This window comes from Podarcis bocagei, assembly GCF_964188305.1.
Source record: "Podarcis bocagei genome assembly, chromosome: 2".
Taxonomy (NCBI): Eukaryota; Metazoa; Chordata; class Lepidosauria; order Squamata; family Lacertidae; genus Podarcis; species Podarcis bocagei.
The window spans coordinates 95,131,866-95,154,229 of NC_138126.1; the positions used below are offsets into that span (position 1 = coordinate 95,131,866).

At 40.3% G+C, this 22,364-nt stretch overlaps 1 protein-coding gene across 1 annotated transcript in view; it reads left to right on the forward strand.

Annotated features, from left to right (window-relative positions):
- Positions 1-21,020, forward strand: part of OGFOD3 (2-oxoglutarate and iron dependent oxygenase domain containing 3) — a 39,395-nt gene extending 18,375 nt beyond the window's left edge. Inside the window, exons 5-9 of the mRNA XM_081185443.1 lie at positions 153-217; positions 760-816; positions 6,867-7,020; positions 9,958-10,081; positions 20,056-21,020. Of these exons, the coding sequence (XP_081041569.1) occupies positions 153-217; positions 760-816; positions 6,867-7,020; positions 9,958-10,081; positions 20,056-20,192 (537 nt within the window). The 3' untranslated portion in view covers positions 20,193-21,020. The remainder of the gene's footprint in view (positions 1-152; positions 218-759; positions 817-6,866; positions 7,021-9,957; positions 10,082-20,055) is intronic.
- Positions 21,021-22,364: the final 1,344 nt, after the last annotated feature.

Genomic DNA, 22,364 nt, shown 5'->3' on the forward strand with positions numbered 1-22,364 from the left:
ATTTTGGAGTACATGGTGGGGGGAGGAAACAGAAGCCCTGTTGCACCAGCCTAGCAGTTCGTGTGGAGCGTTGGATACAACCCACCATCTGAGATAATAGTCTTCCTTTTGCTGATTTGTTTCTTCTTGTTTGGATTCCCCCCCCCTTCCAGGCTTCAATTCTGGACTTGCACTCTGGAGCTCTTTCTTTGGGGAAGCATTTTGTTAACATGTACAGGTAATGTAGAGTTGCAGCTTGGCATTCAGTGCCTTGGATACAGGTGATTTTAGTGCTCTTAGCTTCTCAGCATGGAATAGACATTTGGGTGGGGGAAGAGAAATAGCTCTGATGCTGCAGGTTAATTAATGGATTCTTCAGCGGTTTGCTGGCCTTTGCAAAAAGCTGTGATACTAAGTGTTGTTAGCAAGTGGTGTTAAGCTGGGCCTGTAGGAGAGATATAAATATTTGCTGTCTCAGTAGATGCGGGATGTAAGAGTTTCCCCCACCACAGTTTAGATTTGTAATGTAATGCAGAAAGCAAAATAATTTGTGCCCTCAAGTGGTGATCAGTTTTCCTGCAGAATTAATAGTTTTCCTATCTCCATAGCATCCTTTAAGTCATCAGAGTGCTTCTTGTTTACTAATCTTTAATAACTGCTTGGGATAAAGTTGGTTTGAGTAAATTAATTTGCAAAGAAAACTTAAGCACCAGCTGCTGCAGGGATTTAACTTGCACTTTGTATTATTTATTTCAGTCTTTGAATTGTCTTCCCCCACAGATACTTCAGTGATAAAGTCCATGATACCTTTACGGAAGAAGATTTTCATTTATATCGGTAAGAAAAACAACAACCCCATTAAGGGTATTTTTTTTTTTTTTTTTTAAGTTTTAAAAAGTTTTTATTGTAGTCCATCATTTAAAAAAAAACATATACATAATGAAACATAAAAAAACAGAAACAATATAGTAGTTCAAAAATCAGCATACAATCTTTACATTCTTTGACTTCCCACCACCACGACGTGACCGCTATCTCAACAATATGTACAGCAGTGTCTTTATTAATTGTCTTGTTCTACCTCGTAGTTTTTATACTACACCTACTGCGATTTTGGTGTTGCCCAATGTTGTCTCCATGTATGAAAAAAATTTGTTCCAATCATTAATAAATTTAATGTTTTTCTGCTGCCTAATCTTCTGCGTCATTATTGCTAAGTCGATATATTCAATTAGTTTGTTTTGCCAGTCCGTGATTGAAGGGATGCTGGTTTTTTTCCAATTCTGCGCCAGCAGTACCCTAGCGGCTACTGTTGCGTACTGAAAGAGGGTTTGGTCATCCTTATTGATCTCACTACCCGCCATACCCAAAAGGAATGCCTCGGGTTTTTTTGGGAAGGTGTATTTTAGCATTTTTTTAAGTTCGTCATAAACGGATCCCCAGAATTTCTTTACTAAATCACAGGACCACCACATATGAAAGAAGTCACCCTCTTTCTTTTTACATTTCCAACAGGTCTTATCTCCGGTTTTGTACATTTTAGCTAACTTTATTGGGGTGATGTACCAGCGGTACATCATCTTTTCCATGTTTTCCCGGAGGCCGACACATGCTGAGAATTTCATGTCTTTGGTCCATAGTTTTTTCCATTTTTCGTATTCTAGGGGGTGTCCTATGTCTATGGCCCACTTGATCATAACCTCTTTGACTTCCTCATCCATAGTATCCCAGTCTAATAGTTGGTTATACATTTTGGTTAGGAGCTTGGACTTCCCTTCTATTATTTCTAGGTGGAATTTAGATTTATTTTTACTTATTCCAGCTTTTTTATGTACGTTCCATAAAGAATTAATTTGGTGGAATTGAATCCACCCATCCAGTTTATCTTTCAGCTCTTCATAGGGTCTAATTTCCCAACCTTTCTCAGATCTTATCAGGAGTTCGGCATACGTCCATCTTCTACCTTCCATATTCACCTTTTTAATTGCCAGGATATCTATGGGTGACAGCCATAGTGGAGTATCTTTTTCTACCAAGTTCTTACATCTATTCCACACTTCCAACAGTGCTCCTCTTATAATATGATTAGAAAAACTTTTGTGTACTCTTCCCTTATCTTGCCACAGGTAAGCATGCCACCCAAATCTGGCATTGAAACCTTCCAGGTCCAGCAAGTCGGTGTTATCCAGGACTATCCAATCCTTTACCCAGCATAAACACGAGGCTTCATAATATAGTTGTAAATTCGGGAGCGCAAACCCACCTCTGTCTCTTTTATCAGTGAGCAGCCCATTAAGGGTATTTATTGTCTTCCAAACTGCTGTCAAATACAGTGGTTCCTCAGGTTACAAACACTTCGGGTTACAGACTCCACTAGCCCGGAAGTAGTACCTTGGATTAAGAACTTTACCTCAGGATGAGAACAGAAATTGTGTGCCGTTAGCACAGCGGCAGTGGAAGGCTCCATTAGCTAAAGTGGTACCTCAGGTAAAGAACGATTTCAGGTTAAGAACGGACCTTCAGAATGAATTAAGTTTGTAACCAGAGGTACCACTGTACAACTTTAATTGTGTGGATGAGGACAATTTGTAATGTGTCTCTTAGAAGAGGTATGTAATGTGTCTCTTAGAAGAGGTATGCAGCATGATACTTGAACTGCTGATGATTGCTTGTTACATGGCTAAGAAGACTCCTTAACAGTCAAACATACCCTTCAATAGTGTAGGAGAAAGAGGCATGTGGCATTGGCTGCATTTCAAAGAAATTGGTAGCTCAGCCTTTATTAAATCAAAGGTCAAGCTCCCATTAACCTATGCAGTCCAGATCACACCGTGCCACAAGCAGGGAGCAGGTGCTCTGCAAATGAATGAAAGAGCAAGCTGCAGAGGAAGGCAAAATACCACCGATGTTGCTTTCCATACAACCTTGGGGCAGGGGTATATTTTTAAAACTCCCATCCCACCCTGTGACGACCACTCAGGTCTTGTGTGAGCACAACCCATTCATCAAGTTACCCCAAGGAAACTTTAATGGGTTGATCTCCGCATTGCCTAACATCCTGTCTCTGGTTGCCCTAGGCTAGAGGAAGGGGTGACGAGGAGGAAACCCCAGACTTCACGCAGAGAAGAGGAAAGCTATTTTGGCCATAATTAAGTGTTCAGCAAAGCAGTTGTACAGTATTCTTCATATACTTGTTTGACCAGCCTAGTAAGGTTCTAGTAAGGTTCTTTACCACCTACTATTGTTCCATTGGACATCTCTAAGATTTAGGCACTTTCTTCTATTTCCTAACCAAAATCATGTTAATATACTGTCATATTTTACCCATAGCTGCCTTTATCTTGCTTCCCTCATTTGTTCTACCACTTCTAAAACAAGCTGAAAGGCTCCAACTTTCTTAAGAGCTCTGCTCTCAAGAAAAAATGTTCTATTCCTTTCAACAGTTTAGTTCTTCGTTCTACATGCATGACCTTGAATAAATCCTTCTCAGGCATATGTGACCAAAATAGGATGCTTTATTCTAAATGTCAGCTCACCGGAATGCCTTCTGCATTGTACAACGGTATCTGTACTTCTCTACCCTATCATATTAGCTCTGTTCATTGACAAAGGACGGAGACAATTCAACCACGCTTGACATCTACAGGGTGCCATTAAAAAAAGAAGAAGCTAGCAATGTTAAGTTTATTGTGGATTTGTACAATGGATCTAATAGTTTAGAATAAAAAATCAGGAGTAAGGGTCAGCACTATTCATGGTCTTTCATACTGAGGTGGGAGAATGGCAGTTTTACTCCTGGGAGAGGAGGGGAGGGCGGATGACAGAGCAGAGGTTTCCTAGACTAGTTCCCAGTTAAATTGCTGTGGTTAGCAGGAAGCCAGAAACCTATCTTCACCTGTTTACTGTAGACAGCCACTGTCCCTGCTCATTCTAGTTATCCAACTTGGATCTCTGCCTTTGTGTTTCATGGCACTTGTGTATTTTGTGGTGGTGGTGTGCTACTTAACAGAAGCAAAACTACCATTATTGAATCTAGACCAGGCATAGGCAAACTCAGCCTTCCAAATGTTTTGGGACTACAACTCCAGCCATCCCTGACCACTGGTCCTGTTAGCTAGGGATGATGGGAGTTGTAGTCTCAAAACATCTGGAGGGCCGAGATTGCCTATGCCTGATCTAGACTGTGTAGAAGAAAATGTTTGTCTGCCACAGAAAACCTGCAGGCTTTCTCTTCTGAATCTTCTTTTCCCAATGGCAACACTTTTCTCCCAGTGTCTCGCATACCTTAAGGTTTATGCTAAACACACTCTTCATCATGACTTACTTGTGTTAAGCTATGAAGGACTTAAAAAAACAAACTCACAAAAATAACACCTTGTTGAGGGCTCATTAAGAAGCAGCACTGCTGAGCATTCCAGGCATTTTCTGGCAGCGAAGTAGTGCTGACATTCCGAACTAGTGAGTGTGTATTTTAAACTCTGTTAAAAGAGCAGCTACTTGTGGTGATGAAATATAGCTTGATTTCTCTCTTGTGTTATGCTCAAGGTGGGTAATGCTTGGACTGGTTATAGTACTGAGCAGCTTCACGTAGTAAGGAGGAGGGATGCTTTTGCTTTAAAACCAACCACTTTAATGAATTCAGTGTAATTATTTAGGGCGTTACTCAGCTAAGTTTTATTCAGAGTAGATCCATTGAAATAAATGAACACAATGCTATTAGATACCTTAATTTCAATGAGACTACTCAAAATGTTGTTGAATACCACCCTTTGCTTGCAGCGCATGGTTTGTTTGTTTTTTTACATTATCAGAAGCTACATTTTAGTATATCTGATGCAATAAAAGGTTTATACTTTGAATAGCCGGAAAAATCATAACATCAGAATCATGGGTTGATATTAAAATACATTTTCATCATATCAAATGAAAATGGTTTGCATTAGGGAGTGCCATTTCATTATAGGTATAATGAGAAGTATTGCATAGAGCGCAGGATAAATTCTTAAAGGAGTTCTCAATACAATACAGCCGGTGGATGGGTCTGCAGAATGATAGCTCAAGGGAACAGCAGCAAAGAGGCTTATTGTCTACCTGAATGGCTGGATTGATTTTTTCAGAGATAGACAGTGCGCACAGAAGCTGTCGTCACCGAGCAAGATTTCAAAATGAGCTGCAACACTTATTGAAATAAAATACCTGAGACTTTAAAAAACTGATTTGCTTGGGTAAAAATAGCTTTCCTTCTGAATGAACTTCCATTTTCCTTGGCTGGTAGACCTAAGAAATAGGAAAGTGGCATTTTGGTGACAGATGGAAACCGTATTACTATAATAACTCATGTGCAGCTTGGAAGCTGGCCATATTTCCCTTCTGAGTCCTGTTATTCCCACCAGGTATGCTGGTCGAAAATATCTTCTGGAAGTCTTTCTGTCTTCCTCCGAAAAAATATGCAAGCCAAGCAGTACCAGCATAAGCCAGCTTGATAAAATGAGCCTCCCACTTTTCTGAAGGTCATCACTTCAGGGTACCTGTACAGCAGGTATAGCAAGCTGTGCATGTGCAAATATGTGGGTCTACTGCACTGGCTATTTGCTTCTAAATTTCTCACTGATGGAAATTTAGGACAGTCAGAAGCAACATTTTTGGTTATCTTTTTTCCAGTAAAGAGACAGCTTGCCAGATAACCAGGTATAGAGCCTTGCTGGGCTTAAGTCTATTAAAAGTCAGCATATTCTTCTTCTTTCCTTTGATCTGCTGAATCTAATATTATGACCAGTAATAGGCATTAGGAAGAGGTATCCTTTCTGCATCCTGAGCTCTTTAATGTAGAGCAACTTCTCTACCTATTTTGAATGAAACTCTTCTACTAGCTTATCCAGGGCAGAGTGGATAAATGTAGGCACACAGATGATCTGCCACACTTGCAATCAGGTCAGGAAGGCCAGAGAATATATCCAAAGGTGGCTAAGCAAATGACAGTGCAGCTAGAAAAGCAGTTTAGTCTATTTCTGAGTGATGAGCTGCTCAGTCAGAGGATCTCAGCCAGAGTCTGCTGCTTTGTTAGGGCCAGATGGGAGCCTCTTGGTTCCTTGCGTCATCTGATGCTGGGTGGGCTGGAATTTGTAGTATCACTGTTTGGTCATAGAGCTGTGGTTCTGTAGCATAGCTGAGAGCAGGTCAACAATCCCTGTGGAGTGCCCTCCCATCAGAAGTCAGGGAGATCAGTAAATATACAACCTTTAGAAGAAGACATCTGTATAGGGAAGTTTTTAATGTTTAATGTTTTATTATGTTTTTGTATGTGCTGGAAGCTGCCCAGGGTGGCTGGGGCAACCTAGTCAGATGGTAGTGGGGATACAATGCAAGATCTTGTTGCAGGGCCCAGCTTCACTTTTCTCAGGAGTCCTCATGTCAGTACAGTGGTACCTCGGGTTACATACGCTTCGGGTTACAGACTCTGCTAACCCAGAAATATTACCTCAGGTTAAGAACTTTGCTTCAGGATGAGAACAGAAATTGTGCTCTGGCAGCGGGAGGCCCGCCGGAACGAATTAAGTACTTAACCTGAGGTACCACTGTATAGACAACGATGTCGTTTGATGGCTGAGTACTGATCAGGAAATCCGATTCTGATCTTGCCTCTGCTGAGGACTCACTAGGTGATTTTATGCAGGCCACACACTCTCAGCTCACCATTTGCAATACATAATATTAGTGGACTGCATCAGACAGAGGTTTTTTTTTAAGGATTCCTGAGAATATGTATGTGAAGCACTTTGAAAACACTGTATAAATGCTTAAGTATTATTATAGAGAGAAAATACTGTTGAGTCCTGTGCCATTGTACAGCGTCCCAGTCACTTAAGATGCTGTTTTCTCCTTTGCAGTGATGTGAGGCAGAGAATCCAACAAAAAATAGCTCTCACTTTTGGTATCAGCTCCTCTTCCATGTATTTGACGAAGCCAACCTTCTTCTCTAGAATAAACAACTCAGAAGCCAAGACAGCTCATGATGAATACTGGCACCCACATATTGATAAGGTAAGTGGGTTTTTCCCCTTCTACTCCAACAACCCTTCATATCTGTTCTTTAATTATAGTGTGCTATTGTCTTAGTAAATGTAGACACTAGAACAGTAATTACTGCATTACTACAGCAAGTTATTGTGATTAATACTTCAGTTCCAAGTATGTTTACATAGAAATAACTCTCACTGAGTTTAAATCCTGAGTAAATGTGTATAGGATCACATTGTTAATTCCATTTTCCAGTTGATAAACTTAGCAAATTAATTCTTAAACAGAGATTTGAACCCAAGTGTTCCTTGTCCAAATCAGATATTCTTCCTGCTCGCATTGGCCTTACATGTCTGGTTTGTTTCATACATTCTGCTGGATTTTCATAATCCTTCCAGATGAGAATCTATTAGATAGACTCAGATTGCTGTATCACATGGATTTCAGCATTTGTAACTCTTTGTCCTCCATTAGCAGTAAGATTGAACCCCCCCTTCCCCTTTTTAGCTTTTTACGTTTCTGTATGGTGGGGGCTGTAGATTTGTGTAATACACGAGCAGTTAAGGCTTACCATACTTGGTCGTCTGTGGCTGTAGCTGTAAAAACAAGCAAGCAAAAGGGCCAAAACAGAAACTGAAAGATAACAGGCCAACAGTCGAACTGTTTTGTACTTATGTAAGAACTTCCAGGAAAATAAATTACAGCTACAAGAAATCTTGAAACTTAGGCATGTATGTTTGTGTACAGAACATGCACCCCGATTTAGTATTTGCAAAATGTCGCTCCTCCTTTGAATAACACCAGTGTTTATAAATTTCCTTGCCTTTAAAGTGATTTTATTGGGTTTATATTTTACAACTGTGTGAAAGTAGCTTTCTAAGCAGTGTTAAATCCTTAGAAAAGTTAACTGTTTCTACAGGTACTGGGTTTTCTCTCCTGAATCCCCGCCCCCACACATACTGATTCATGTTGTGAAAAATAAATCAGGGTGTATCACTTTAACACAGTGATGGTGAACCTGTGGCTTTCCATATGCTTTTTGGACAATGACTTCCATAATCCTTGACGGTTGACCACATTAGCTGGGACTGATGTGTGTTGGAGCCAAACAACCTTTGGGGAGCCAGGAGTTCCCCATTCCTGCTTTACTTAGCACAATAGTTGTGTTGGACAGTCTACTAGCAGAAATTTAGTGACTGGCATATCTCTGTTTTTTCTTTCGAATGATGTAGTCACTGCATGTTGTTGAGTCACTTTTCCATCTGTTGGAGCCCTAGACAGACAGTAAACGTGACTCCCACTTTTCCTGTTTTTCCTCCCCACGCTGTCTGTCCCTTTGCTCCACCAAATAAATAACATAGTAGAGTAATCCCAAAAAGCATATGCTGGTTCATGGAATGCCCCCCCTCCCCATGAATTTTCAAGTTAGCCTTTCAAATCTCCCTTGATTTTCACCTGAGGAACTTATTTCTTCTGTGTTTCCCTCCCAGAATTGTGTGGTGGTATCTTGGCAACGCTAAATATATTTCCTGGTATTTGTTTTTAAAGGTTAGGGTTGGGACTCTGGGAATTTGGGGTTTTGGTATAGAATTCTAAATCCTGACATGTATGAAAGTTCTTGTTTATTTTGTGGGCGAGGCTCTAGCCCACAAAATAAATGTTTTGTTAATTTGCTAGAGCAGGCATAGGCAAACCCGGCCCTCCAGATGTTTTGAGACTACAACTGCCATCATCCCTGACCACTGGTCCTGTTAGCTAGGGATGATGGGAGTTGTAGTCCCAAAACATCTGGAGGGCCAAGTTTGCCTATGCCTGCTCTAGCAAATTAACAAAACATTATTTTACATTGCATCAGTCACGTTCAAAAGGTCTTCTCATATCTGAAATATGAAACTGTGGCCTATGCTGAAGTAAAAATCAATTTCTAAGGGAAACATTCTGTTGTTTGCTCAGAAATCCATTTAAAGTGCTCCAATAACATTGAATGATACAGCGTTTTATAAGAGGTTGCCAACCATGACCTATAGGGCAAATGTTGCAGGGGATTTGAAAGGCGTCATTTCAGATGGCACAATGAATGGATTTTCTTCCTTAGGACGATTTCAAGCTTGCTTTAACAGTAATTGTAAATACAGTTCGCCCACTCTGTTTCAGTTAGTAAATGCTTGTCAAATGGGGAAAGTGTTTATCAGATCAAAAGAATAATCAGCAATGTTGCAAAGATGAAGTAGTAAAAGGATAGGAATGCACAAATTCTTTGTGGGGACCAGCAGAATCGAGTGTTGCTGATATCCCAATACTTGTAAAAGAAATGTCACAAAATGAAACCTTCTGATTTTAAATATTGGAAAAAGGAAGTGAAAATTAGGTACCTTTTGGATCTGTATCTGCTATACGAAGGTACATTTCTTAGCTGCGTTTATTTTAGTTCTGTTTGGCTGGGGTATTGACATGGGGCCAGCATGATGCAGAAAATTCCACAAAGTGATTTGGCTAGATAACAGTCTGAGACCCTGCTATATAGCTGCAGAGTTCTAGGATTCTAGATATGTCTCCACAGGGGTGTGAGAGCTCAAAGTCGTATCCATTTCTTCTGAGAGATGCGATCCAACAGAGTTGGACAAGATTGGTTCTCAAGAAATAGATATTTACAAATATTTATTTATTTACAAATACAATTACAAACCAGTTTGAGATGTTCTTCAGCTTAAGTTGTTGTTTAAGTATAATATCCCTAGAAGAACTTTGTCTGTTTTGCAAGTGTTTTAGTCTTGTTTTAAATTTATTTGTGTGGTTCCCCCCCCCCCCAATTTAAACACTTTTTAATAAGAGTAAATTGCCTGCTTGTTAAAAGGCAGTTAATAAATCAGTGGTGATGATGATAACTCCCAAGATCCTCAAACTTGCACAGAGAAACCCCTATGGGACTGGATATTTTTATTTGATGGTTTTATTTCCTAGGTGACTTACGGCTCTTTTGACTACACGTCGTTGCTTTACCTCTCAGACTACACAGAAGATTTTGGAGGTGGACGGTTTGTCTTTATGGATGAAGGGGCAAATAGGACTGTAGAACCCCGAGCAGGTTAGAGTTAATCTTCACTGTATAACTACCAGTAGTTCATACTTGAATCTTACATATGTTACACTCACATAACCTATATATCTGGTTGTTTCCGCTCTGAGCTGATTATCCAAGGATGTCACCAGCAATATCTGCTGAGCATCTGTTCTGCATTCACTGGTGCCTTTGATTATTTTTCACTCTTTAGAAATATGGTGCTAATTTGGTGATAGGAGGCTCAAGTCTTTATTTTTCATCTTTGCAAGGGTAAATGCGGGGCGGTTATCTCATCAATTGCTACTTTTTGTAAAATGCCATTGAGAGTGGTAGTGGAAGAGAAGCAGTCTAAGATGCTACAGAAAATTTATGAAAATGGTATTCCAAGAAATATTGCACATCAAGTGTGATTGCTGAATGTGCAGCTGTGGAGGAGAATGTTGACTCTCCTTCCCAGCTGTTAAACCCCTCAAAAAACTTTGTCTAATGCCAGTGAAGGGTGTTGTGTACAGGCAGGGTGTGTGTGTGTGTGTGTGTGTGTGTGTGTGTGTGTGTGTGGTGAGGTGGGAATGGATGGAACTCTGCAGGCACATGCTTGCTTCCAGGGTTGTGTTGGCGATCCCATGAATGAGCTGGCCAAACTATTTTGTGAAAACTGTTGCCTAAGTACGCACAAGGTCTTTTCAAAGAATACTGCTGTTCCTTCTAGTCCCCTGGAAACAATACTCACAGCCTTCAAGAGCACCAGCTTTTGTGTCCTGTTCATCCCATTGATGACTCATGTTTATGTAGCACATTTTTCTGTTTCGGAGGTTATCTGTAAGTGTTCTTGTATAGACAGACATTAACACTAATCTTTTATCTGCACATTTCGCTATTCATTCCAAGCTTCTGTCCTTGGTGAGTTTAATCGCTTTTGTAAGCTGAATGCTTCTGCTCATTCACTTCATTTTGACTTTTTAGTCTACATGTTAAAATAGTTATTTCAACTTACAGTAATAACAGGTTCTTTTCTGCTGTTGGAAGGAAAACCTGGAAAAGGCTATGTCAACATGCAAAAACTGGTGCATTGACTGTTGGTTAAAGCTTGGTGCTGATACTGCCAAGGTTGCAGGTTTGATCCCTGTATGGGACAGCTGCCTATTCCTGCATTGCAGGAGGTTGGACAAGATGATGCTCAGTGTCTCTTCCAACTCTACAATTCTGCGATTCTATATAGGCAAGACAATCCCAGCATCACATATTTTGTGTAGTCTTTTGAAAGGTACTATAGAAATGGAAAATAGAAAAGTAAATTGAACCATCTTCTGTCTTGATTAAAATAGCAGTTGAACAAAATGAGATTTGTTTCTAAAGCACTTTCTATCATTTTAAAGCAAATTCTTTTTTATGGTTTAGCAATACATCTGAAGCAGCCCCATAAGTCTCTAGTGCTCACTAGTTCAAAGGAAACTGGATCCTGTAGTGCTGTTCCTCATGATCTACAGGGAATATTTAACGCTGAAGTCAGTGGGCTTTAACAGAGGCCCTCAAATATCAACCTGGCTTGCTAGCTAAGCCTTTTTGTCCTCACTGCCAACTGCTGGGCTTTTCTAAGTCCTCTGGCTTGTGTGGAGAGCTTGAGGGAGCACCAGGGCAGAGATTTTTCTTTATTTGCACTCTGTTAAGGAAAAGGCAGGGAAGCAGGTGGCACTGTGGTCTAAACCACTGAGCCTAGGGCTTGCCGATTGGAAGGTCGGCAGTTCAAATCCCCATGATGGGGTGAGCTCCCGTTGCTCAGTCCCTGCTCCTGCCAACCTAGCGGTTCGAAAGCACATCAAAGTAGATAAATAGGTACCACTCTGGCGGGAAGGTAAACGGCGTTTCCGTGCGCTGCTCTGGTTTCGCCAGAAGTGGCTTAGTCATGCTAGCCACATGACCCGGAAAAACTGTCTGCAGACAAACGTCCGCTTCCTCAGCCAGTACAGCGAGATGAGCGCCACAACCCCAGAGTCGTTCACGACTGGACTTAACGGTCAGGGGTCCTTTACCTTTAAGGAGAAGGCAAGAAACAGGAGGAGTCTAACCATGATGGCTATGCTTTACCTTCACAGTTGGAAGCAGCAATGCTTCTGAACACCCGTTGCTTCAAACCACAGGAGGGAATAATGCTCTTGTGCTCATATTTTGCTTGCTGGGTTTCCCACATTTGTATGGTTGGCTACTGTGAGAGCACAATGCTGAATTAGATGGGTCCAGCAGCCTACACTTTGGTTCTCCAAGCTACTATACAATGAAAGGAAACGCTGCCTCTTTTTCCAAACACGACAGGATTTTCTAAACCTTCTATGTCTTGCCTGGCCAAGATGTTCCAAGTAGGGCAATGACCTTATGGGCTGCAAATTTGAATCCTTTTTCTTGCAGGTGGTTCTTGCACACCTAGATATGCAGCAAAAGGGCATTCTTGCAAAACCATTACAGATGGCTGTACTCTCAAATTAATTTTCTGCAAGGCATTTCAAGGGAGAGATACCTTCATGTATCGAAGAGCTCAGCCATGCATACTTAGGTTAATAGCACTGCGGAGGCTGCCCATCGGTGGCAGTAGAATGAGCCTGTTGATGAGGTTGTTATCTGAAGTGGGGGAAATGAAATGGGAAGGGGAGGCTGCAAGGAAGACGACGAGGTGGAGGACTCTTAATTTTTTCCCCTGCAGCATGGGAGTGAAGAGACTTTGGGTAATTAGTCTGATCTTTTGACACCCTGTCCTTTGCTGGATACAGCTACTTCTGTCAGTGATTATGGTTCCTATAGAAATAGAAACTTGTTTATGATTAATTAGGTCTTTGGATTCAGAACAGTTTTTTAAACAATGTAAATAGTTCCTTCGCTGCTTTTCCACCAGGATAACATGCCAGTGTGGGAGTTGAGTAAAATCACAATGGTGCCTCCCTAACGATCTTCAGGATTTGTTCCGTTTCTTCGGGAGGAATACTGAAATAGGATTACTGAAATGCCAATTAGTCAAAAGAGATTCTTGTGGCAAGGTGGTCTACTGAAATAATGGGCTTTTGCTGCCCAGGAGCAGTTGTGTCAGGTGCAGCCATTTAAACTAGAGCATAAACTGAGAAATTTTCTCCGGTTTGAATTTTAATCCAAGCTGGAGCAGACTTCAGCAGCTTCCAGTGCTCCTTTCAGCTGAGCACTTCTGAACCCATGGAGCTAATTTCTGGGTCTGAATCCAGCTTCAGCATTCTAAAGTTCAGTGACTGTGACCTCTTATTGTTGTTGGGTTCTCTATAGACAGTTTAAAATTAGTTTAAGAACACAGAAGTAGAGTTTGATTCATTGTCTTATGTGGTGCAAGATTTATTGAATTATTTTTTTCAGGAACAGAAAGTACTTATGCAAATATAATTTGAATAATTAAACTCGTCCTGCATAGTACATATTGGATATGTTTCAATACTCTTTCTCCCAGTAGTGTGAATAATAGTTTTGAATTAGCTTGTGGCTTATGAAGAATTATCTGTAAATACACATGTCTTACATATGTTTATCTGCTTTGGATTATTGGGATATGTACATATCCATTGTTTACATCTGCTGTATTAATGCTGATGAAATCAGAAGGCTTCCTTCAGATAGGCATCAGTGTTACTTCTGACTGACATGTTTTTGAGAGTGAACTATATACATTTTATCAAATATAGAACTTTACCTGCTTGTTGTAATAATAGGCTGTATCCAATAAATCCATCCTGTTAGCAGAAGAACTTGCGTCTGCGCAATGAGACTTCCTCCCCCTGTGCCTCGCCAAAGAGTTCTGGGGTTCCCCCAACCATCTGAAGCTGGTGGGTGGGATGCAGGGAGAGATGGGAAAGAAAGGTTTTTTGCACAGATGGAATTCCTTGTGCAGATGGGATTACCTTGGTGGATGGCTTTACAAACGAAAAGGCAAAGGATTTCCTTAGTAGATACATTTGAGTGGTTGCAAAATAACTACCATGATATGTATTTGTGGCTTTAAATAAACCAAACCAACCATTGTGGAATGTAGTTCTTGGGAAGCTGGTAATATTTTTTTGAAACCTGCTTGACCCTAATATACAGGGCTCGGAGCTAGGTGCAAATTTGTGAAATTGTGGTTCATTGTCTTGATATTTTTTTTCAGATCAGTTGTGATTGATTCATTAGAAGGTTAAAAACATGTTTTAGAATAATTATAGACAATAATGGAACCATGCAAATTAAAAACTAATTATTTTGAATAATACGACTGATTTAGTTCTTTTATGGGCATTAGCAGTATTCATGTGGATGACACATTTCTTAAACTTTTAAGAGATCTCTAATTAAAATACATTGAAATTCGGACAATGTAATAGTTACTTAAAAGCCCAGCTCTAGGAATATTATAAGAGCACCTGGTGGAATGAAGATGTACTTCGCATATTGAGTATTCACATATTCCTATTAAAGGAAGCTCCCCTGGTACCCACTTTGTTGTTTTTAATTATTTTAAGTTGCTGTGAGTTAATTAGATACTTATACTATGCTATTTTGTGGTTTGTGTTAATAGGTTTTATAGTATTTGTACTTTTAACTACTTCATAATTGACTGGTGAAGGGCAGGAGTAAGCAAGCACATGCAAAATTTGGGAAGTGATGAATTGAAGAGACTTGGGTTAATCAGTGATTTTAGATATCTGACACCAGCACCAATTCCACTTGCATGTGATGTGGGCAATTAGGAGTATTGCAAAAACCTGGATATTTGTATATTGTAGAGATTGTATACAGATTGTATATGTTTTTTGTTTGTGAATTGCTTCATAAGCTTTCACTTATCCTTAATTTCTGATACTTTCCTTGGGTGTAGGATTTGAATGTTTTGCTACAAAGACAGGTGTCTAGTTCAGAATAATACACAATGTATTCTTACTTCACTGTTCTCTCAAGTAATCTGCAGTTGCAACATTTTCTTCTCCAGACGCTTCTGCTGTTATAAAAAAAAGTAAGATCTTTGAGTAGTGGTTTGTATTCATGTTCTCCGGAATACCCTGTGGATTTAAAATTGAAAGAACTGGGGGCTGCTTGTTAACCTGAATGTGATGTTTGGGATTTGTCAGCTCAAAAGCTTCTGGTGAATACTCCAAAATGGATATACGTGAACTAATATGAACCCTGAATGTGTCTATATTTTGTTACACACATTTTCCTGTATTCTCTTTCTCGAAAGCAAAAATATGCTTTCTAAAATGAAAAGCAGGTACTCTTGTGTCAAAGTGGAATGGCCAGGAATTATTTGTAAAGATTTGGCAATATGGGAAAGAACACAATAATGGCCTCTCTCTCAGAAGGGTGTTTGGAAGGGTTTTGTAGCAGACACTGGGCTCAGTCTAATAAAGGTAGTCATGCTTTATAGAACTAAAGTTTGTTGCTACTAATTTGACCCATTGATTTCAGTGGGATTTATGTGCAATTAACTTTTGTTAATTACCATGGATAAGCATTAGTGTTGCTTTTTGTCGGTTCGTTGGCACCATTGACAGCCTACAGCTTGCAAGCGCAGTCAAGTGAGGAACTCGGAAGCCTTTGTATCAATCTGCTAAAAGCTATTCCAGACTTGTACAATACTTCACACTGGCCTGTTGCTGGTACCAATGCAAGAAACACTTTTACCACTTTGAAATTCAGTTTGCCAGAAAGGTAGCTGCATGTTTTACTAACCAGCTGCGGTGCCACAGATGCCTAGGAAACCGTTTTTTCCCCCCACAACAGTGCCAGCCATATTGAATCCAGCATCTTTTACAAAACTTTAGTCACTAGAAGGGAGTAGAAGATTACAAACCATACCAGCATGTTTAGAGAAGTCCAATGTGTATTTTACCACAGATACCGTAGCATGCTGTGAAGTGCCTACACACTGTAGTCCTAAACTAGTTTTACAGTCATCCTTCTCAGCAGGGCATTGTAGTTTTGTAAGACGATAGACATTACTTATTATCAGCACTTGATCAAATAAGACATTTCCCACGGTTATGGAAAAGCTATGGCTGTTACGGTGTGTGTGTGTACGTGCTAAAGTTATCATTATAGTTGAATTAGATATTGTTATCCTGGGAGGAAGAACTGTGTATAGATCTGACGAAGTGGCCTTCCTCCAGCTGTTCAGTTTCCCTTCTTTAATGCTTGTGGTTTCAAAGCACCAACTGATAATTCTCCTTAGGATGTTTGATAATAAAGCAGCATTTTTGCCTTTCAAGCTCACATCTTAGGAAAGCTACATCTTAGCACTGCTTCATGCAAAATCCATTAAGTTATATTATAGGTAAACTCATAATAAGAAACAACAGTATATCTTACCCTTTTCAAGTTTGTAGCTTTGTTGTGCTTTGAAGCAACCACATATTATGATGAATTCTCCAGAGTGATAATGATCTAGTAGCTTTCTTGGTAAATATTTATCAGCCAGAAGTGACAAGAAGACCTTCAGCTTGTTTTGATATTATTTTTTTTAGTACTGCCTGTATTATCCTTCACAACTACAGGCAAAAACGAAACTGGTGGCTGAAGTATCTAGTTTTGCACTCTGCCATTTCTGTTTGCGACCACCCAATTATGACCAGATGCATGATTTCATTGCATATTTTATTAAATTTGATTAGCTTTGGAATTTTGGTCTTTAAAAAACCAAACCTTTGATTGCTTCATTACGAAGGATCTTTTTTTACTGCTAAGTATGCTGCACAGGCTTGCTATCAAAGTATCCGAAATTCAACTCCATGTATAAGGGAGGCCCTTGAGCCTTTTAATAGGGATGTAGTAGGGGCACTGTTAGTGGGTGTGCTTCCTCCTGCCATTACTGTGGAGCGATAGGGAAGCTTGCTTTTGTAATGAAAAATGGGTAAGGAGAAAGTCTGGGGTAGGGAGCCTTCATCTTCCCTCCTATCAGCTGACTGGGGCTGATGGAAGCTGGAGCCCAAGAATATGGGTTATCTGAATATTGGAATGCACAATTTGATTATCTGCCTCATTAATCAAAGAATAACCAAGGCTTACAAGCTGAAATATCACAATGTCCAAGATTCAAAATAAGCTGCATGCTTAGAGGCTTAAGCTGCATGTGGGGTGGGGAGCTTACTAATTCCATTTGCAACAACAAATTGCACCCATTTGTGTCCTGGTAATTTCAAAATATCTAGAGAGTATAGATCTGGAGTCCTCAGTGTGCCATCAGATGCCTACCCATAGTGCCCATCAGGGACCCGTGCTTTTCCCAATATTTAAAACACTTAAAAAAAACAATTAAGGATTTTATTTGGCTAGAGGCAGGACAGACTTTGGGGGGTTCTTTGGAGGTTGCCTGCTTCTTATTTGTTTTGGTGTATGTACATTCTTACCTGTCCAGAGTCAGGGTGATAGTGGTTCTGAGCATCGCCAGCGTTTTTTGTTTTTGTTTTTTGTTGTTAAAATGGGTTGTGTTGTCTATGGCAGTTCTCCAAATGTGGCCCCGAGGCTCAAAAAAGGTTGGGAACCCTGCTATAATAAATGGCATGGGGGAGTGATAGAGAGAAAGGGGGATAAGGCACCTCACTGCTAACTGTGTTTGCAATTATGTTTTAAGGAGCTACAGGAGTCCTGTGGTGTTTCAGTATCAGCTTCCAAGTTTGAAGCCAAATTGCCTTTTCTTACACATTAGCAACACACTTCTGTCCTCAAGCAATCATTCAGTTTCTATAGTGATTGTAAATATTCATTTTGGCCTGCTTGAGGTGTTGGGGATCCTTTCGTTTCTGACCCTGCAAAAATGGGATCCGAGCCATTTGCTGAAAATGCTCCAAACTTTAATGTATCTTAAAGTATGAATTAGCAGAAAGTAAAGCTGCTTGCTTGTCGCACCTTCCCCAAAGACAAGGAACATTCAGAAACCATTCGTGGGTTTATATTCTGATTTTATCGTGTGAACCGCCCTGAGACCTGTGGGTATAGGGCAGTATATAAATTTAAATAATAGTAGTAGTAGTAGTAGTAGTAGTAGTAGTAGTAGTAGTAATAATAATAATAATAATAATAATAATAACTCGTGTTCCATATAAAAGCTGCTGTCCTTGAATAAACACTGTAGCTCCATATTTATTTTATTTTTTTTTAAAAAAATGAAGTATTGCACTGAAATCTTGTTTAGTATAATATAGGCATTATATTTTGTGTGTTAGTAAGCATTTCATAGTTAGGGAATTGTTATTTTGGAAGGTGAATAAGTCCTCAAGAGTGTAGTTAATAAAGCCCTGGCATAAACTGTTTTGAAGCAATGAAAGAATAGCTGGACATTTTACAAGTAGCATGGCAGAGAGCACTTCTTAAAACCAGATACTCCTGCTACAATCATGCAACTTCAGCCATTTGAGAGTTCCCCCAGCCCTTTGTTGCCTAGGAAAGAGATTTTCTTTGCTTAAGCAGCTCCAGACACCTGCCCTTGTTCTAAGAGTCAGTAAAAAGCTGGCCACTACTCAGTAGAACGTTCATTTGGGCAAATGCTTATGCCACTCTTAAGTACCTGGAAAGTCCAATATGCCTTGTGCCACCTACCTCACCCATATAGTCCTCCTTCCCAGTTGGCAAAGTTTGTATCCGTTGGTGAAGAAAGTAAACTAACAGATAATTTAGAAACCTGCAGTTCTTCTGAAATTACAAATTCTGTCACCGTTCAGGCATTTGTTTCTTGTGGGTTGATTGTCTAAAACCAAAAACAGCAACAACATCCCGAGTTCAAGCATGCCAGCTCTTTATTTTTTGTGGTTGCTGGGTTTTTCCAAATAGTAGATGGAACTAAAATCCTTGAATGTGCATTCAAAAATTCACTGTACTAGCAACAACATGTTGTACAGAAAGATTTGGCCCTACTGACTCCGAACAGTTAACTTTGCTTAAACAGCCAGGTGTGAAATCCACTCTCAGATGTTGGCTGTGCGCTTCCGCAATTTTTAAAAGAATCTCAAACATTGTGCATTTTAATTGGCAAAATTGGGCACCTGAGAAGGTTCTGCTATGAAAGTGCATGTGCTCTGTGCTCGCTTGCCTACGTGCAGAAATGTTTTCAGCTCAGGGGGAATTTGGTGTATAAACCTAATTATGGCCTCAGCACTCACGACAGCTTTCCTGTTTATTTATATTTCAGTCTTTAAAAGTGCTGGTGTGCTCAGTGGAGGAGCTAATGGGGGAACTCGTGCAGAGCAAGCTCCTCTGGGTTTTCTCACTATGTGTTGTCAGTTCAGTAGCTGGCTTGAGTTGTGGCTGGTGCACCAGTGCTAGCAGCAGCCTTTATCTTTCTGCGCTTCCCTTTTAGGATGATGTTTGTGCTCTCATGAGATGACACACGAGAGGGGTGGGGGGCATCCCATAGCAGTGGGGCCATTTGTCTGCCTCACCATGACTGTGAGCTATGCAGTAGGCTAGGGCAGATTCTTTATTTTACTGGGCCCTTCGATTAAATAAACAGGCTCTTTAGACATCCCGTATAGTGCACACTTCTGGGTTTTCTTACTGCAAGCTTGGTCCCTCATTTGGTAGAGAGGGGTGGTATTCCCTATTGAAATGGCTGTCAAACAGCTTTGGTCTGTAGAACTCAAGAACCAAGCCAAAAATCTTTTTTTCTGACAGCCGGGATTGAATGTTACTAGTAATCTGCATAGCGGCAGCATTCACTAGACCTTGTGCTCCATGGCAGCTGTGTTACTGCATGTCTCTGCCCTCCAGAACAAAGTATGGTTACATGGAAATAAATAAATCCATTAAATAAAGCAGTCTTTCATATTGCAGTCTGTCTGTGTGCATCTTAAGTAGCATGATCTTGTTCTTTGGGGACCAGGTACCATGCTTTCGGATAGCATTCAAATCTTGAAATCTGTAGATGTCCCAGGGTAGGCATGGGATAGCAGTATCCTAAGTACTGGCCACTGGGCAAACAGCATGCATCCTTTCGCTCTCCTGACTGTACGTTCTTCTCTTTGCAGGCCGGGTTTCCTTCTTCACTTCTGGCTCCGAGAACCTCCATCATGTGGAAAAGGTCCACTGGGGCACCCGTTACGCCATCACCATTTCCTTCACCTGCAATCCGGATCACGGTATCGGGGATCCTGTTTTAACATAATGGGACAGGTGGCTAGATGGATTGACAACAAAAGCCCTGTGCAGAAGGGGGGGGGGGTTTAACTTCACATGTAAATTCCCCTCCACAGATCCTTCTAAACTTTATTTAATGTGAGCCGTTTTCTCACACTCATCTCCCTCTTAAGTGTTGCAAACAGTGCCTTAGGGATCACCTTTCTAAGTCTCCTGTAACCGTTTTGCTTTTTGCAAGGTAATAGTCATAAACTGCCCCCCCTCACCCCACACATTTAAGGGCACATCAGAATTCAGAGACTGCGGAACATGCCACATGCACATTCCTCTAACACCGAAGATCAAAATGTAGTCACTTCAAATAGTCCCTTCAGTTGTTGCTCTCAAAAGCACTATTTGGTGAGTCCCATGGAATAGTTCATGGGCAGATAAACACTCAGGAACATGTTGTGAAGGAAGACTTTTCTAATAAACTTGTTGAGCTTTGTTGCCCTCCCCACCCATCCCCCACTCCTCCTTTCTTCTGTTATATGTAAATTCTGGAAAATAAGTGGGGCATTCAATTTACAGTCTTGAGCATTCACACATTTATACACACTAGAGTACCATGCTTCAAATTCTATGTACATATAACCCAGAACTACAGAATTTTATGGACATTATCCATGTGTCAAGTGTTGTTTTTCTTTAATGTTACTGCAATGTTTCTCCTTGGAAGCAAAACATGTGCTTTGACTACTGGAATGGACTGTTCTGTGCAAAACTGTATGTGAACTGAGAGATGGCTTCAAATGGTCAGATAGGAGGAGAATTCTCAAGTGATCTCAGGATCCATTAAAGTTTGCTTTGTTATGAACTCTTTGCCTTTGTCGTACTAGTTATTCACCTACCAAAGTGAGTCTGAAATCATTTCATAGCTACTCTAGGGCTGTCATCCCTAGCTAGCAGGACCCATGGTCAGGGATGATAGTTGTTGTTGTCTAATAATAGCTGGAGATCCAAGTTTAAGAAATCCTGCAGGGCTTCAAGAATAATGAGCCAAGTTTTCTTTAAGCGAAAGTGAAATTGGCTGAACTTAAGGAAAACTTAAAAGCTATCTAGAATAGGCAAAAAAAAAATGATTCAAGAGTTTTGTACAATTGTGAAAATGTACTTTAATCAAGTTGTGTAAGAAGATGTTAAGTTGGAAACATCACTGGGTAACCTGTCACTTTGCATGCCATTTTAGCACAGAGGACACAAACTTCTTATATCACACAGATTGCCAAGTGGGAACTCTTGGCTTTGCTGGAAAAAAGGGAACAGTTGTTAACCTGAAGTAATGAAGTAGCAAGCCCTAGCGGGCTACATTCCATTCATCTTCTACAAGATGGATAAAAAAGGGAGCAGTATAAACTAACTCTGTGCCCAGCCAGAAATAACAGCACATAAAGCGCCTGTCCTAAGTGTTGAAGAGTAGATGTTCTAACAGACCAGAAATCATAACCGCCTCCTTGGATAAGCACAAGACTTTCATCTAAAAGAACAACTACTGGGGTAAATAAAAGAGATGGGGAAGTGGTTTTTAGTTCCACTGGCTTGGAGTGACCCATCTCCTGTCAAGCCTGGGGAGGGCATAGAGTGATGACAGATAGGCATCCTCCTATCTGAACCCCCCTTTGACCAGCAAACTATGGTGATCTTACAATGATACACAATATTTCCCACCAGCACTCTCCCATCCAGAATTTCCTTGAACTGCAAGCTCAAGATAAGCATTAATAAAGCTAGTGCTATTGCCAGAAAGGCCTCTAGAATATGGGGTATGTTTTGCCAGGCATTTCACATAAAATAATCCACAATACAACCCATGTGGTAGTCTTTGTTATGGTTCTGTGTAAAACTGCATTTTAAGTATTCACAGAGGTACAATGTACACTAAGATTTGTTATTTGTCATCTGAATAACTTGCTTTTGAAAAACGAAAACAAGAGATTCACCAGTACACAGGGTGTACAATGTGCTTGTAGGAGACTTGTAGCAAGTTACTCAGTGTGTTCCGTTTGCAGCAGAAAAGAAAAAGAGCAGGAGAACCTCTTTTCAGTGAAAAGCATCAGAAAAGAAACTTACGGTAACTGGAAAGAAGGGGAGAAGAGTGTAATAATCCTGAAACACGTTGGATAGAATTCTAAATTTAAAATCAAGACTTCATTGGCGCTTT